This window comes from Apaloderma vittatum, unplaced genomic scaffold, assembly GCF_000703405.1.
Source record: "Apaloderma vittatum isolate BGI_N311 unplaced genomic scaffold, ASM70340v1 scaffold10148, whole genome shotgun sequence".
In the NCBI taxonomy this organism is placed as follows: domain Eukaryota; kingdom Metazoa; phylum Chordata; class Aves; order Trogoniformes; family Trogonidae; genus Apaloderma; species Apaloderma vittatum.
In genome coordinates, this window is record NW_009729029.1 from 1,869 (window position 1) to 20,195 (window position 18,327).

The 18,327-nt window shown below is 40.3% G+C and overlaps 1 protein-coding gene across 1 annotated transcript; it reads left to right on the forward strand.

The window, feature by feature from the left end:
• Window positions 1-2,197: 2,197 nt before the first annotated feature.
• On the forward strand, window positions 2,198-17,915 carry DCTD (dCMP deaminase; the record flags this gene model as incomplete). Its single annotated transcript, XM_009874297.1, has 5 exons — window positions 2,198-2,309; window positions 3,650-3,785; window positions 13,664-13,780; window positions 15,296-15,392; window positions 17,361-17,915. Coding segments are annotated over 5 exons (541 nt in total), but the record flags the coding sequence as incomplete, so codon positions are not given.
• Between the last annotated feature and the right edge of the window lie 412 nt (window positions 17,916-18,327).

Genomic DNA, 18,327 nt, shown 5'->3' on the forward strand with positions numbered 1-18,327 from the left:
TCTGCTTTTGTGAGAGATTTTAAATAATCACTTAAATTAGCTGAAGGACTTTCTTGGCATTTCAGTTAACCTGTCAAAGTTTGGTTTGGCATGGAGAGGTGTGAGGGCATGTCTTTAATTTCTTCTTTCTGCTTCTTGTTCTCTGAACTAGTAGGATATAGCCCCAACCCTTTAGTTATGATGATTCAAGCCAGTTTTGGCACTCTCAGGATCACACACTTCATTTGTGTGTTTGCATTGACACTTGGCAGTTCTGGGCACTATTTACAGTGTTGTCAAAGTGTGAGAGGTGTGCTCGTTGCACCAAGAGTGTGTGTTTTTCCCTCCTCTCATTGAGATGATGGCCTTAAAGATGATCCTTATTTGGTCCAAGAACAAGTGAAGACTGCTAACCTGTAATGTGCCATACATGAACTACTCAAACCCAGCAAATTATCTTTGGTGAATAGCACCTTGTAGGTTTCTAAAGTACAGTTTTATCATGTGCTGGCATTGTCTTCACCTGTTGGAACGAGTCCAGAGGAGGGCCGCAAAGATGATCAGAGGGCTGGAGCACCTCTCCTTTGAGGACAGGCTGAGAGAGTTGGGGTTGTTCAGCCTGGAGAAAAGAAGGCTCCAGGGAGACCTTACAGTAGCCTTCCAGTACCTGAAGGAGGCCTGCAGGAAAGCTGGGGAGGGACTGTCCACAAGGGCGTGTAGCAACAGGATAAGGGGCAGTGTTTTTAAACTAGAGCAGGATGACTTAGAGTAGACATTAGGAAGAAGTTCTTTACTGTGAGGGTGTTGTCACTGGCACTGGTTGCCCAGGCAAGCTGTGGATGCCCCTTCCCTGGCAGTGTTCAAGGCCAGGCTGGATGGGGCTCTGAGCAACCTGGTCTAGTGGGAGGAGTCCCTGCCCATGGCAGGGGGGTTGGAATTAGATGATCTTTAAGGTCCCTTCCAAGTCAAGCCGTTCTTTGATTCTATGAAATAGCCGTAACTTCTTTATGACAAGCTAACTGCAAGACTCTGCTATATGGCTTTGGTTATAAAAATAAAAATTAACAAAATACTTGTCCTCTAATCTTTATTTGTCTTCTGAAAGTGTTGATACAAGTGCTGCTAGGAGATGTCTTGCTGATTGCAGTTACTTATGGCGTATTTTTGGCGTGGCTGTACGTTGCTAGAAGGGTATCTCAGTCTCAAGCTGTAGTCCTTGGTAAGAGGAGCCCAAGAAAAAAAGTACTGTGCCCCTTGTATTTTGATTGGCTGATTACTTTGAGGTGTTCTGTTGGTTTGGTTTTCAAGTGTAACAATGATAGGTTAGAGTTTGGGGAAATTTCTTTGAATTGGATCTTTGCCTTGAAGTTTGCAAAGCTTAAATATGTTGGGGAGGGGGAGAGATGACTGTCTTTCCTCTCATTGAACCGAAAAGCACAGAAATTCTCCTGTTGCGTCTTAAGGCTATCCAAGCAGCCTTTCAGCCATAAGCAGGCAAGAGAAAATACTGCATCACTTCATTTTTTTTTTTTCCTCGCTCCTTCCCTCAAATAAGGCTCTCAGTGCAGGTAAAGAATAAATCCATCTCCTCTCAGTTTTTAGAAGGCTTCCACAGGACAAAATTTCAAGAGAAACTTAGAAAGGGACTATCAAAACGGCGTCAGGTTTTTGCTAGTAAGTGTTGTAACGAGAGGCAAGCTCATGGCAGTAACTGTATGGGCAGAACAGAATGACTGCACAGGAAGCTACCAAGCAAATCTAATGAGCGCTTGTCATAGCCAGAAGTACAAAATAGCTTAGATTAGAGGCTTGCAGTTAGTGCAGTCATCGTAAAAAAGATTATGTTGTTTGGGTGAAAAGGATGCCAGTATATGATATACCCAAATCTTAGAAATATACAGGATGTTATCTATAAAGGATAGATTGCTCTGTCTTTGAATAGCTCAGTGCTCTAAATAGCTCAGCCTTATCTGAAACTGAAATTTGCCACCTTGCTTGGATGCCTTTCCCCTGAAAGGAAGTGTTGCATATATAAGTTCCTGAAAAGCACATAACCCTGATGGTTTTACTGTTAAAATATTAGTAAATGTGTGGTCATCTTAGCCAGATTCTGATCCTGGTTACTTTAAACTTTTGCAGATGAAATACAATCTCCAGCTATGTGTTGTTTGCTGATGGTTGGTTTTTTGTGTTTGTTTTTTTTTTCCATAAACTATAGTTTCAACAGTGAGGCTTCCTGCAAAAAACGTGAAGATTATTTGGAATGGCCTGAATATTTTATGGCAGTAGCTTTTTTGTCAGCACAAAGAAGCAAGGATCCAAGTTCTCAAGTAAGAAGACAATGTATAAGAATAACATAACCTAATCTATATTGCACATCGTGTCAGATGCACATTTCTTATTAACTTATTTCGGTACATAGCTGTTTGATTTTTAACATTGTCAGCACCTTTTTTTACAGAAATTCTCTTATTTGGTATGACCCCGTGTGTATAATTCTGTGTGTACATTTGAGGCTTAGAGTTTTGTAAATCTTCTTTTCATCTGGAGGTTAAAATAACACATGCATTTTCTCTCATTTTTCAGTTACTATTAGAGGAGGATAAAACTACTGAAAGTTTTAGACTGTAATTTTTTTAAGACAGCATTTTACAAGTTTCTTTTCCTCACCTGTAAGAGTATAAAAATTACCTTTTTTTTGTTCCTGAGTTGATTGGAGTTGTCTTCTAGTTTGGTTCCTCCCTCAGGTTCCCCTTAGCTTCTACTTCACTGCCTGTCCCCACTCTCTGCTTCTTTCATGTGCCTCTGTTGAATATTGGTTTGAGGTGACTGATACATCTCCTGAAACATGCTGTTCTCAGGACCGAGTCGTCCTGTTATTCTTTCTTTGTGTGAAAAACTTAAGGAAGCAAATCCCAGGAAAGCCATGGAGTAAAATCTGTGTTAGCAGTCTGTTCAATTACTTGCTGACTTTTGTACGTTATGGCTTATAGTTCTCTGAAGGTTATTAACTTAGGGCTGAATTTTTGTTACCCAAGAGCTGATAGATAAACACATTGTGTGAATTAGTCAGTACTGTTACCATTTTAATAAGTCTAAAATATGGGCAGAAAACATAAAAAAGGGATGCTTCGTTGTTCTATGAGAGGCGGCCCTGTGCACACTTGGATTGAAGTAGGAGTTGGAGGTAAAAGGTTGATATTTTGGAACATGTTTGTGTAAGCAAGCCACAAAGGTTTGTAAGCCTGTCTTTGCCTAGATCAACACTACTTTATTTCTGTTTCATCTTCCATACCTTTTCTTTGCTGCTGGAAAAGCTAGTCTGGGGAGTTGAACTGACACAAAACTTGCATTTAGTAGCGTTAATTCAGTGCCAGTTCTGCTCCCTGAACTAGATTTGCTTCGGAGTTGGACAGGGAATGGTGCTGGCAGGCTGGGAAGGGGACTGCATGACCGGAGGGGAAGCAGGGTTGCATCTGCTGTGATTTAATTTGAAGCTCCCCCACTTATGTACAATTGTAGCCTTGCTTACTACATGGTGGGACATAATATAAAGTGAAGTTTTTATCTCTTAAATTAAAATTGTAGGACTGATTTTTCAGATCTCGTCTTTCTTGTTGATACATCATTTTGCATGCTGTCAGTACTATATAAATCTGATTTTGTTTAGGTTGGTGCCTGCATTGTAAATTCAGAAAACAAGATTGTTGGAATTGGATACAATGGGATGCCTAATGGCTGCAGTGATGATGTACTACCCTGGGCAAGGACAGCAGCACATAAATTAGACACGAAATATCCTTATGGTAAGGCTTCTTGTGATTGAAAGGTCAGGCTTGTGATGTCTGTATATGCGAAAGTTCAGCTGGTAAAATATCGATTGGTTTTTCTTCCACTCACCTGATTTTGTCAATATGCCTGTATGTGGTACATCAGGATAAAAAAATCACAGCTCTGAAAAATGAAAATAGTCTTTATGAAAGGCTGACTTCCTGGTGAGGTATGTTCATAAATGATTAGCCGTTTTGGATTGTGTAGTGACAACTTTTAAGTACAGTGCAGCTCATTAGCACAGAGTTGCAGTGTGTGCAGATGATTGCTGCTTCTGTGTGCTCATCCCCACAGAAATTATAGAGAGCTTGTATATGCAAAACAAACCCTTGCGTCTAAAATACAGGTATTAAAATTATAAACTCCAGTGATTGTGGAAAATTCTAGTATTCAGTGTTGATGACAGATGCAATATGTATGAAGGAGCTGAATTTTGTTTCTCTTGAAGTATGTGATTGCATTCTGTCCTTCCATGCCATTTTTGCCTCATCTGGTGCACAATCAATTGGCACTGCTGTGGGTGAGGGGACTGCCATTGTTTACTTCCACCTCTGATTTGATTCGCATTAACTGAATGGGCAAAAGGAATGAAGAGCAAGGATGGTTTCATAGTAGATGTGGTCGAGTGCTGTTTTGGATCCTGCCTTTGTCTTTATGACAGGTGTAGCTCAGCCTTCTGCAAACCTGCTTCAAAGGGTCCGCTGTGAATCTTGGTGTACTTTTCTGCAGGGCTGTACAGTTTACTCCTCTGGGCCAGGTGTGGTTTGCAGGAAGGAAGGAGACAAAAGTTGCTGGGTTGCCTCGGGCTTGGCTTCGTGCCGTAAGTGCTGTCTGCTGGGCATGGAAATGGAGTTCAGAGCTGCCTTGTGGCCTGAAATAGCTGATGTGGATAAGGAAGCAAGGAGCGTGTGCTCTCTCAGTCCACCACCATCTTTCTGCTTCCACACCAGTTGCTGCTGCACCTGTGTGGGGTGAGGCTCATGGCAACAGAAGCCATGGGCACAGGAGAAATGAGCATCAGGAGCTCCTTCATCCTGTGCTGCATCTCAGCCTTCCCAGGCTCAGGAGTGTCAGAGGGAAGAATTGCAGAATCATAGAATGTTCAGGGTTGGAAGGGACCTCTGGAGATTATCTAGTCCAATCCCTCTGCAAGGCAGGATCCCCTAGGGCAGCCACACAGGAACGTGTCAAGTTGGGTTTTGAAAGTCTCCAGGGAAGGAGACTCCACAACCTCCCTGGGCAGCCTGTGCCCGTGCTCTGTCACCCTCACAGTAAAAAAGATTTTCCCCATGTTGAGGTGGAACTTCTGTGTTGTAAAAAAAAAACAACAAAAAAAACCAACACCCCTGTTCAATTCACATGGAACCCTACTCCACTTTGGCCTTCAAAGCTCTCATTTGAATATTTGCTACTACTACCAAGATCTGCACCTGTGGTGACTCCACCATCAGGCTTCGAGGCTCACCGCAGTGACCCTTCTTGAGAATTTTTCCCTTCCTTCACCTGCATGGGTGAGGGGAAATGAGTGCCAGAGTTGAGATTTTGCAAAGAGGTACAATATTTATCTCTAATTCTGTTTTTTACTTGTAACTTCTGCCAAGTGATCTGATACAGAAATTAGACTTGCATGAGTTTTGACATTCTCTGTGTTCACCCAGAGCTCTCTCTGAAAACGAGCATTACTTTTCCTGGTTTCCTGTAGCACTGAAGTGAAAGATGATATGCAGTGGCTCAGCACATAATTCATCAGTTTCATATTTGAGTTCTTAAAACCCCGGTACTTTGTCCTTGTTCGCTTTACCAATTTATTATAAAACCTCTAATGTTAACTCTTAAGCTTGAGACAGTTTCATGTTATTTTTCATAAGAGATGTGTTCCTGATACTAGGATGAGCTCCTGCCAAATTTTAAGTCTGCCTTAAAGCACAGAAGCACTGGTTTTACATATAGTGACAGTACCATTATGGTACAACTTGGTATGACTGCTCTTTATTTATAGGATGAGGAAACAAGTGTTAGCCCATTGATTAAATATAAAGTACTGAAAACAAATTATTGATTTTGGTTTAGGCTGCTGTAAGGTCTCAGTTCTGAACTAAGATCAGTGTGAGTGGTCACTGGGACCTGAGCATATTCCAGGCACTCACCTAAGCTGACCAATTTAAGCTAAAAATGCTCTATGAATTTGTGACGAACCTTTGTACAAGATAACTGATAAAAAAAAAAAATTCTCAGGTCAGGTCTGACTCTAAAAGATATCGAGTAAAGTAAAAATCACTAATACATGATGTTTAAAAAATGTGCTAATCAATCTAACAGCTTGGAGAGATGAGTTCATTTCTAGAGTTGTTCTAACTACCTCCCTTCCCCCCCAAGAATCTTAGTCTTCACCTCATTAAAAAAATCACAACTTTGTAACATAAAGTGTCTGCTGTGATGAATAAACGACCTATTTTGTAATTCACAGATCATTTAAACTCTAGCAGTTTCTTATTAATCTTGATAGCACAGTTGACAGACCAGACAAGTATATATATATATAAAAAAAATCTGCTTTAAAAAATTCTGGTAGATGCAGAGACACACAGAATTGCTGCTGAAATCTCATTAAACTGTCATGTTTTCCTTTCCGCTTTTGCTAATCATCACAGCATTTGTGTAAATTGAACTTTTTATCCTTGCTTTTTCTCTGACTAGCTTATTCAGAGATGGTACAATCTTAGTGTCTGCTTCATTAGCTTATCATGGGAATGCTGGCGCCTTCATCACTAGAGCTGCAATGTAGCTGATTAGGTAAAGCTGGTGGTAATTGTGCATGTAGCACCACGGGAACTTGGAAGGTATCTTCTAGAGCTACTTAATGCATCTCCAGTGAGGGCTACAGAAAAGGGTTTGGGGTGGATCTGAATGCTGACCTCCTGTTCTTTTATACTGTTGTAGGTTAGGCCTTAACATTAGCTCACTTCACATCTGTTCTGGACCGCTCTGACTAGCTTTCTCCAGAACAAAGACTGTTGCTCCAGGAATGGCTCGCTCAAAGGCTGTTCCAGAGGGCAGGGTGGAAAAAGGGCTGCAAGAAAACTGTTGTGGTGTATAGGCCTATAATGCAAAGCCTGCTGAGATGGCACGCCTAACCCTCCTCCCTCCCTCAGGCCGTACTGGGGGATATGCATCTCATACCCTGCTTCATGCTGTGAACACACCACTCTGGAGGGCTGTGAAAACCCATCATCTCACTTCTTTGTGCGCTTTGAACTGAGACATACAAGATAAGCATGTGGTGCCGTGGGACTCCTGAGATGCGGAGCCTGGAGGAAACCCAAGGCCGGTGCTGTGTAATGCTGACAGAGCTATGGGTGAGGTGAACAGGAGCTGGTCTGTGCCACTTGGCCTCAGGGCCAAGGGTCATTCCCTGCCACGGCCCACGTTTAGCAGCACAGGCATAGCAGGGCATTGGACCCAGAGGCTGTCTTTGCAGAAGTGTGTTAGCTGATCCTATAATAAATTTATGGAGCTCCAGCAGAGCAGATGGATGCATTGACCCCACAGCTCTGATCAGATTCATTGTTTCATGGCTAGAAAACTTCCAGTTTCCCCCCTGAGTTTATTCGTGGTTAGTTTCTGCATTCCTGTGTGTGCCAGCATTGTTCTTACAGCTTTTCTTATTCACTATGATGAACCCTTCCTACTTTCCCCCCTTCCCACTTTCCCTTCTTCCCCTGTGTACTTACTGATAGCAATAACCTTTTGAACTTTTGTTGTAAGGCTAGTCAAGTCCTGTCATACTTTAATTTTACTATTTCTTGAAACTTGTTGGCTTGAAATTCACCAGTGTCTCCATTACCTATCTCTGCTGCAATATACTGTACATATCTGACCTGCACCCTCAAGTGTGGGTTATGCTCTTAGGGGAAAAAAGGTTGTGCTTGATTAGAAAAAATTGTATTTACCCGCATCTAAGTGTAACCTGAGCTGCTACTGAGAGGAAGCATCAAAATCTGGTAGGTAGTGCTCACCTTACCTTGGAAGATGCAAATGTTTTCAAGGCATTCGGCTATTACAGGAGTAGTGATGTGGATCACCTGTGTTGATACTGTGCATTCCTTAGGAGAATCTTGAAGCAGACTAAAACTTTTAAAATTCTACTTGTAGTGTATATTTGAACAGTTTAGTAGCAGAGCCTTTTTATGTCAGAAGGGCACTGGGTGTTTTTACAGAATGCCGTTTTTTCACAGCATAACATTGGACTTTTTTTGTTATGCTGGAACTGGCTCTTTTCAGTCTGCCAGTCAGCAGCAGGAGCGGGGGTGTTTCTCCCACATGAGAGAAATGGAAGGCCAGTTTTGAATACCTGCTTTACTAAGAGGTTATTAAAAGCTCTTTGTGAAGTGTTGTGTTCAGTAGCATGTGCAGAAGCTTCTTAAGAATTAGGCAAAATTCTGGCTTTTAGAGTCAAAAGTGAGGGCCCTGTGTTTGTTAGATGAATCCAAGGATTTGATGATGCTCAGTTTCCTCTGACCAGTCATTTGAAATCCTACATTTTTCTCCTATTAACGCATGTCTTCCCACTAATGCTGGTTGCTGTTCTCCAGTTATGCCCTTTGTCTCCACTGTAATCTAAGAACATCCGTTTGACAGTCTCTAATTAAGAGAGTTTTAAATTAAAGTGACTGGCAAATTTAAAAATCTCTGAGCAATAGAGAAAATATTGAATAAATATGCTTACAAATATTTATACAGGTTCAGATATAATAAAATATGTGCTGTAGCAAAAAGTATGCTCTAATTGAACAGTACCTGCTGTGTAAAATGAAGCAGTTATCAACATTTCATTGTGTTAGGATTATGGGCTTTTAGTCATTTTTTAGACTCAGAGATATTCAGGCAAATGCTACTTTGGTAGAAGCTGTTATTTTGACAGCACAAAACTTGATAAGGCACTATAAAGAAGTGTGATGCTCTCCCTCCAATTGGCATTGCAAAGCTGAGTCTTCAGCTGGAAATAGGATCTATGGGAGACAGTTTCCACCTACAGCCACTCACTCTCTTGTCCTGCATGCATTTCTGTCCAATTCTGGTGTCATGCTTCAAAACTCTAGAAACTTTAGAGATTTGGAAACACCAAGAGCGATTTCTTCTTGCCCAGTAAGAAACACCTCTGTGTTCTGCTGAGAATAGATCAAACCTGGATCAGGATGGAAGAAACTGGGAGATGGATTGGATTAGCCAGTGCTTCTCAGGTTTTGCAAAGGGCTTCTCTGGTCTACCCCCAGTAGAATTTATCGTCTCCCTGCCCTGACCACAGCCAGAGAACAGCAGGAGTGGCTGAAGGCAGTGCCAGCCCAACATCAGTGTCCTGCCTTGCCCTAATGCAGTGACCAGCAACCATCCTTGTGCTTTCACAAAGGTTATAAAAAAAAATAAAATTGATGTCAAGCTACAAATTCCAGATCCACTGTCCCCAGGGGCTGTCACTCCAGCTCCTGTTCCCTTCAATAATATTTTGGTCCATGCTGTGATCCTTGCTGTATCCAGCATCAGGGATCCAGCGAGTAAAGGATAAGTGGTAAGCAGACCTTGAACAAAGATGGGATGGACAAGGGACGAACATGAAAAGGTGAAGATTTTGCCAAAAGGCTGAGAAGAACTGGGCCAAATTACAGAACATCCTGTATCTGCTTCTGTGCCAGGTTTCTGTTGAAGAATGCTATTACCATATGTCTGTGTTGGGAACCTGTAGTATTTGTCAAGTTGGTTAACATGGCAGTGTAAAAACTTCTGCTAATAAGTCAAAACTTGCTGCATGACAATCTATGTGCATTGAAACGTGTTCTTCTCAAATGTGACACCATATTTTGTGCATAATTTCTCAAAATTCACAGAATCACAGAATGATAGGGGTTGGAAAGGACCTCAGAAGATCATCTAGTCCAGCTCCCACTGCCAGAGCAGGATCACCTACAGTAGATCGCACAGGATCATGTCCAGGCGGTTTTTGAATGTCTCCAGAGAAGGAGACTCCACAACCTCCCTGGGCAGCCTGTGCCAGTGCTCTGTCACCCTCACAGTGAAAAAGTTTTTCCTAATATTTTTGTGGAACCTCCTATATTCCAGCTTGTACCCACTGCCCCTTGTCCTGTCATTGGACATCACTGAAAAGAGCCTGGCTCCGTCCTCCTGACACTCCTCCTTGACGTATTTATAAACATTTATGAGGTCACCCCTCAGCCTCCTCTTCTCCAAGCTAAAGAGACCCAGCTCCTTCAGCCTTTCCTTATAGGCAAAATTCCTAGTTTGGCTCAGTTAGTAACTAATTACATAGAACAGTCACTGCCCCCAGCCCTTCCTCTGATTGCTTCTTAAAAGGTGACATGTTATAGTGGTCCCTACTCCAAGCTTTTAATCAAGCGTGTAAACCTTTAAACAGCATTAAGAAGGACTTTGACTAGTCCTGCAGTTCTCATAAAATCACTAGTCAGAACACCTAGTAGGTGGGAAGAGTACTTCTGACTCTGCAGCCCACTAAGTGCATGTTCATGTTAAGTGGTTAATTCTGAAAAATTACCATTAATGGGGTAAGTAGGGCTCTCTTCTTTACAGGTAGGGTTCAGGGTGAGTGCTACCTTATGTACTACGTGACAGTAATGAAGCAGTCATTCCTCTGCTTTCCCCTCATCCCCCCCACTCCTCTGTGAGTGTAGTAGCAGGTGGTGGGAACGTCAGAGCACATGCTAACTCCTCGTTCCATGGTTATTTCTTCAGTTAATGAAGCCTTTTGAGAATACTTTTCAAGCCGCTTTTCCAGAATGGGAACCAGTGTTGCAGACTTCATATTATGTTTGCTATACATGAATATTGGGTTTTTTTAAAGCCAAGACACTGGGGCCCCCCACAGGTGCACCTGTGAAAGCTTATTTTAAGTTAGCTTCTTTGTGTCTGAGAAAGAACAACATAACTGTTAGTAGGAGCTCTTTACAGATTAGAAAACTTTGTAAGACCCCCAATGTGAACTACTTTATTATTAACAAGAGGGATTTTGGACTATGTGTGTTTTGTCTCTCACTAATGCCCTGCACAAAGCTGGGCAGGTCTGTAAGAAAAAACTGGAGATAACAGACTATCTTATCTATAAATTGGCTAGCAGTGAATGCCTGTGTGCCAGAGAGCAGGGAATCTGAGGAAGAGGGGATGAAGAATGATGGGAAAAAGCCTAAAAATATTTGATGCCTATACCTTAAGGACCATCTAGCATAGTATCCTTTACACAGGCCAGTAGCAGATGTCTAGGGAAATGTATAAAACAAAGGCATGTGTAACAGTAGTTCACCAGAATATTCCTCCATGATCCAGCAACTGAGACAAAATGGTTTTGTATTTAATAGCCCAGTAGACTTAGAGAAAAAGAAAAGATGACTTCTGGAATCAGTGCAAACTTCTAGTCCTGTACTACTTTCTGCAGTAAATGCAGTAGGAAATACTTGGTGAGGCTACAGTGTGCATGAAAAACCTACCTCCCCCTGTTTTTGAAACTAAAGCCTGCTGGGTTTGTTGGAGACCCCACTACTTTCTGTCTTGGAATGATCAGTCTCTGTTTCTTCCTTATTACTATTTCTGTGTTTTCTTTCTGCACTGGAGAGTCGTAATTGTTCTTATCTTCAGATTGTGTTATGATGAGGAGGCAAAATTTCTCTTTTCCCTTGCTGCAGCTGATTATCTTCTGTAAGTTATTTTTGGCCTGAACTTGTTTTTGGTTGGGAAGAGGTTTGTTGTTGAAAGTTTGTAGAAGTCTGCTGAAAGAGCCTTTCTTTCCCATCAGTGCAGGAAGGAAACTTTTTTGCAGAACTAATAATGAAACTCATCTGGTTTTATGGCTGAAGATTTCTGAGTACTAGTGAAGGACAAATATTTACTGAAGGAATTATTGGGGCTTTTTTTTTTTTTAGTTCTGTGAGCTTTTGAAAACATTTCCTCATCCTTCTTTCTGGAGGCCTTCCATATTTTAGACTAATGCCTAGAACATAAGTATATTGTTCAAAGAAACTTAAAAGTGATGTTTCTGTCCCGTTGACATAACCTAGTACCAGCAGCTGAAATAAGATACTCTTCTTCACTGTCCTCTGTAACCCTGCAAAAATAATTATCTGACTGTTTATTATGAAGGCTACATAAGATTAGTACAACTTAGTAATATACTTGCAGTTATCTGTATTTTCTGGATTTTCCAAATGTATAGGTTCCTGTGATTTTGTATGTGTACACTTAATGCGTATATTGAAATTAGAGTTGTAATGGAAACAAAAATAATAGTACTAGAAACCTTAACGTGAGGGTGCTTAGGTGGGGTGGGTTTTTTTGTAATTTCCTATTTTTTATGTTAGTTTCTGGCTTTACTGGTTATGAGAATGTATGTGGACAGCGTGGTCATGGTGATGTTGGGGGCTGCTTGTGGAAGTCCACGTTGTACTTTCGTTAACAAGTGTTTGGTCCTTTGTGATTTACCTACATGGGAAGGCTTGTGTGCTGGAAGGCAGGCTGTAAATTTGCAGTGCATTAGCTGTTATATAGAAAATTCCATGTAGACATTTAGCACATACGGAAAACATTTCCATCCAGCAAGGATTCCTGTGTGTTGAAGTTAACTGCACTCAGTTGTTCTTTGTATGGTGAGATCATTCACACAGAGGTCAGTATATAGTAGCAAGTATTCTATGAACTTGGGCTATGAAACTTTACCTGTTCCAATTTCTTCTTGTATGCAATGGAGAGGAAAGCTGCTATTTTTTTTTCTGTTTAAATCCTTTGTTCAAAACAAGGAGTGGAAAAAACCTTAATGTGTGCACATGCAGGTCTCTAGATGAGCTCAAACCCATACCACACTTCAGCACCTGTTTATGAAGTAAGTCAGGGCAGCAGGCAGTTTCGTAGTAGGTAGGTATATAAATTATGCAGTTTGCTGTCGTTCCGAGGCGTAAACAGGAAGTTCTCACAGAGATCCTGATTTTTGTTGAGAGGTCCATGGTGAATGCCACAGAAATGGTGCTTTTCTCACCTGTGCTGGTAACACATTAGGTAATCTGCTGATGTGTACAGCATAAAAGCTTAAACCCTAAGGTGCGATCTGTCCAAAAAGAGCTATTATGTTATGGTAGAATAAAGCAGGGTAGTCTGTTTCTACCTGGCCTGTCTCAAATCCGTGGAGAAATAGAGGACTTTTGTTTTCCTGCTTGGGAAGTCTGGCACCTTTTAATGAGCAGTAAACTCACTTTAATATTAAAGCTGGGAGTTTTTATGGTTGAGTGTGTCTTGTGTATTCTTGGGGTGAGAGAATCATGGCAGCAGCACTGAGCTGTTCTGAGACCCAGAGGACAGAGCTGCTCGGTTTTACTTGACGATTCTCTTGCCTTTTAGGAGTGCACAGCGCGCTCTTATAACCATAAGACTGTTCGTATCTGTGCATGTAAGCACATAAATGAGCTGTTTTATACTGGCAATTAGATACTCCGGAGAGTTGTGAAGCTGTGAGACATTGCTTCACTTAGGGTGGTTGCAACTACTTGGCCCACAGCCTACGGCTTTGTTGCCTGCAATAGGTGTTAGCAAATGGAAATGCTAATGCGCTTAATGATATCATTACTAATCGGCAGCCTTGTCAGAACAATTGACCTTCATTGATCTTGGTCTTTCTGCTTTTATTTCTTCCTCTGCCCTTTATGACAAGCTGTGCAAGCTATTTGCTTCTGAAAGGATGTAAGCGGTTTTATTGTAACACTTTTAGTTTGACTGATTTATTTTAATGAATGATATTGTTATTAATTAATTGGATTTTTTTTGTTTTTCGGGTTTTTTTAATCAGTGTGCCATGCCGAATTGAATGCCATCATGAACAAAAACTCGGCTGATGTGAAAGGCTGCAGCATGTATGTTGCCTTATTTCCATGTAATGAATGTGCGAAGCTCATAATCCAGGCAGGTAAGGAGTAGTGCCAGCTTGATTTGTCAGGGTTGCAGTTCTGCCTGTTCACTGGTACCTTATCACAGATGTATTTGATGTTAAATTGCTCCTGTTAGATCTAAATTAATTGCACTGTCAACTTGGTAAGATGCTACTTGTGGGGTTTTTTCCACATCTGAATGGTGCCAAATTTTTCCAGTGCTAATTGCATCTTCTGTGATTCTAAGTGTGCTTCTAATTTAGGTTTGTAACTTCTTAGACCAGGAGCTGCCAAAGAACAACACGGGCTTTGCATATAATTACTGTCAATTTTACTGTGCTCTGACACACTGAATAGAGTAGGGCAGAAAGAAATAAACTTCTGCATGACAAAAGGTCTGTTGGGAGTATATACATGAAATTTTAATTTGAATGTGATGCATGGTAGATATTTGAAGATTTTAAAATATCTTTGCTCATAAATGTCATAAGACTTCTATGATCCTACTTTAATTATGTCTTTCATTACAATTGTTATAAATCTGTGCCACTGCAGCAAGTGTGCTGGCCTAAATGTGTCTCCTTTTTTCAGATTAGACAGTATCTGCAGTAGGCTTCAGTTCCGCAAAAAACTCTGCTTAAGGTAGCATGTATATGTAAAGTCTTGTAATCCTAGCACGGCTCGCTGTTCTGGGGAGTTTCTCACACCACTAATGGCCACAGGAATCTAGGAGGAAAGCAGCAAACAGAACACTGTTTTGGTCCAGCAAGGTTTGAAATGATGAGAGGTGAAAGGAGTGTTCTGTATTTGCGCTACATTTCTCCTGTTTATAGAATCAAAACCGAATGCTCTCCAAGGTAGATTGGCTGCTTGTTCTCAATGTAGTCATCCTTTTTCTGATGTGCTTAGGCCAGCACTAAATTGCAGTGTATTGATATTCATGTTGTCTGGTAAATACAATCAGATGTTGATAGGCTCTAAAACGCTCGTGAATTCTCTCAGGTGAATCGTTACACTTCTTCCCAGCCTAAGTAATTTAAGCATAGATCGTTCAACAATTCGAGACAGTGTGTGATTATGAGGATTTGATCCTGGGACTGGGAGTTATTTGTGAAACAGGACAAAGGAAAAAAGGCATCCTTTTATAGCTATGGATTTTGAAGGGGAATAGGATTTCGGGTTTAATTTCTTTGTGGGGAATTTTATCTATATTAGAGGGGCAGAAAGGTAAGTTTTCAACTACTTCTGCAAAAATGCTTCATTTCTAGTCTGTTTTGTAGTTTTGCATACAACTTTTTGATTCCTGAGTTAAACTTAGGGGAAAGCAGAGAAAAATATTTTTCAGCATTTTTGAAAGAAGTGTCTTCCAAAACAGCTCTACCTTACATAGCCTTATTTTCAAGTACAAGTTGTAGTATTTTGGGAAGTAGAGGTGTACCAAGGACTTCTAAAGCATGTGAAGGAATGCTGCCTTTTCTGATTTTTGTGCACCAGACAATATTGGTGGGTTTTTTCCTGTGTAATTATAATATTTTTCCATATGACTTTTTTAGGCATAAAGGAAGTTATTTTTATGTCTGACAAGTATCATGACACTACAGAAATGACAGCTGCACGGCGGATGTTTGATTTAGCAGGTATTATATACAGGTAAGAGAACTTATCTGTATATAAGAATTGTATATAAAAGGTTTAACTTTTTTTTTTTTTGGAAAGGAAGAAAATGATGTGTGAAAGACCAATTTCAGGGCAAAAGATTTTCTTGCTTAGATCTTGCAGTGTTTTATTCTTCGGTGTTTGTAGATGGCTTGCTCTGGGTGCCTTTAAAAGATGCTGGATTCACAGACTGTTGCACCATCCTCTGCCTTGTGTATGGTTAAATTTCAATTTCCAAACGTTTGTATGAGAAAATGGTCCATTTGGAATATTCATTTCATTGATGGACTGCAAGTGAAATTGCAAATGTGATGGTTATTTGTTACATTGTACTCAGGAGAGTCATCGCTGGCCCTGCTTCAAACAGAAAGTTAGGTGAGGTGATCTCCTGAGGTCCCTTACAACCTGAATTATCCTGTGATCATATGAGTTGGACTGAAATGACCAGTTTATTTTTTTTTTTTTGTGGATTTCCTGATCCTTATGGAAACATTACTATCTTTTTGTTGCAGTCAGTTTGGGAAGGTGTCAAAGCAGGCACCCACAAGTTCATTCGTGGTGCCTGTAGCTGTCTGGTCTTCTTTGGCCTGCTTTTCTTGTGAGAAAAGGATAAAACTGGGAATATTTGCTTTAAAGTAATGAGAATCTGAAAAATGTTTGAAGAGTGGGTTTTGAAAAGACACTGACAGAGATACCTCGAGACAATCTGTTAGTTTGATAGCAATAACACGCTGTGGGTGAGGCTAATTATGCAGTCAGGGAGGCTTTGGAACTCTACAAAGTTTTACAGTATTAAAATAAATATAAAGACCTCGAAAAATTTGCAAACATAACAATTCTGACAGATAAAATTTTAGGATGAAAGGTACCTACTGGGCTAAGAAACATCTATGAAAAAACACAACAGTGCTTGCAATTCAGTTTTAGTCCTTCAGTGTATTTTCTGTCTACTGAGACTGTTTGACTACGCAGCGTAAATCATTCTCTTGTAAGTTAAATCTTGTAACTCCTCCCGGGTGACAAGTGTTTCTTGCATTTCAGATTGCTATTCTGGACAAAGTATTCAGAGTTTCTGTGGTCAGCAGCATGTGCTTTTCTGTGTTGACTGTTACTCATTCTTGTATTGATTGTTAAGGATGTAGGTGGTACTTAATGAATCTCTTGAACTGAACTGCAGAGCTTAATTAGGCACTAAATCCACACTATTTGCATAATCCTTTGTTTACTGGTAGACTGGAAAATATATGCTCAGTCCCCAAATACCTTCCTTGCTAATTGCTGTAGCAGATGCTCTAATGATAATAAAAGGAAACGTTTTGTGGCAGTATTAATTTTTCAGTTCTAAAGTTGCAATTTTTGAATGATTCCCTCTTAACTACTTCGGTTTTTCCCCAGTATGATGCATGATGTGATCTATTCCCCAAGCACAAAAAATATTTTAATATACTGAGGCAAAGTTTGAAAGTGTTCTTTGAAAACTTGTCAGGAAAAAAGTGATCAAAATATTTGTCAAAATGTATTCCCAGTATCTTTTGTGTATATATAATGCATATACAGTACATTAAAATATTTTTATAGATACATATATGTGTATCTGTAAATATATATTAAAAATATTTGAACTATAAATAGGTATGATCAAAAAATCCCAGTCCTGGTAACATGATGCCACCACCTGCAGCTAAGTTGTTAAAAGTCCTTTGACTCCTGGGTAATTTATGAACTCCAATAGCTGAAGAATGTACAGGCTAACCCACCCCGTGTGTCTTTCTTGTCTTAGTCTTTCTTGTCCAGGTTTCTCTCAGTGTGGTGCTCTCTAATTGGCTCCCATAGAGATGAAAACTATGTGAATCCAAGGAGAGTTTGGTTGTTGTTTTTTTTATTCCTTCAAAAATTTAGCTGGAGCTAACGCAAGCAAAATGTTTTAACCACTAACTAATATATATTTTTTCTTTATTTCAGGGAGTTCAAGCCAAAGTGTAGCAAGATCGTCATCGACTTTGATTCAATTAACAGCAGACCAAGTCAAAAGCTTCTGTGAATTAAGTCTCATTAAGTCTCTAGAAGAGTGTGATTATCCTTTTCTAAAAAGCTGCTAATGCCTTTCGTCTTGAAGTTACTTGCAACTTTTTAATGGCTTCTGTAGCTAAAGTAGACTTCTAAGAAATCCAAGGCATAAAACGTCCCCCTCACTTCATCTTGTCATGTGAAATCTAAATCTACTTAAAATTTTTTAATGCCTTTATCAAAACTGCTTAAAAAGCCTAGAGACTTGGAGATGAGACAATATAATTTGTGTAAAGAAAACTATTCTGATTCTTGCTGTATTCATCACCACATGCCCTGATAGGCTGTCAGCACTGATTTGGACTGAGTTTAACTGTAACCAGTAGTACGTTGGAAGACGCTAATATATGTTGATCTCTCTATTGGATACGTGGATCTAAATAGTTGATCCTAATAAAGGACAAAAAACGTTATATGCGCAAATACTAATCTTTCGACTAGCATAACACTAATATTTAAAAGGTTATACCGCTTAAAGGATGCGTGATAGCCTGCATGCGTTACCCAACAAATACTGATTTTCCATTTAATTGTTATCTGAGAGTTGTACACAGGGACAGGTAGGAGAGAAAGTTGTTCTGAGCGTGCTGGACCAGGCCTTGCGGGTGCTTTCCCCAAGGCTCCAGGATTGGAGGGGCTCTTTAGCTTTGGGACTCTTAAATGGAGTTGGTTTTCATGTGTATAAGAAAATTATTTTATTGGTCTAAGCTGTTCCTAGACAATCCAACATAGCCCAGTCTTAAAACCGACCTGTAAGGTAACTGAATCATTTTTTGTCCTTTGAGAGAAATTGGAGATAGTCAACCCATATCCCTGTGTGTGCCAAAAGAGGTAATTATGGTGTTAGCTTGTTTCCCAGAGC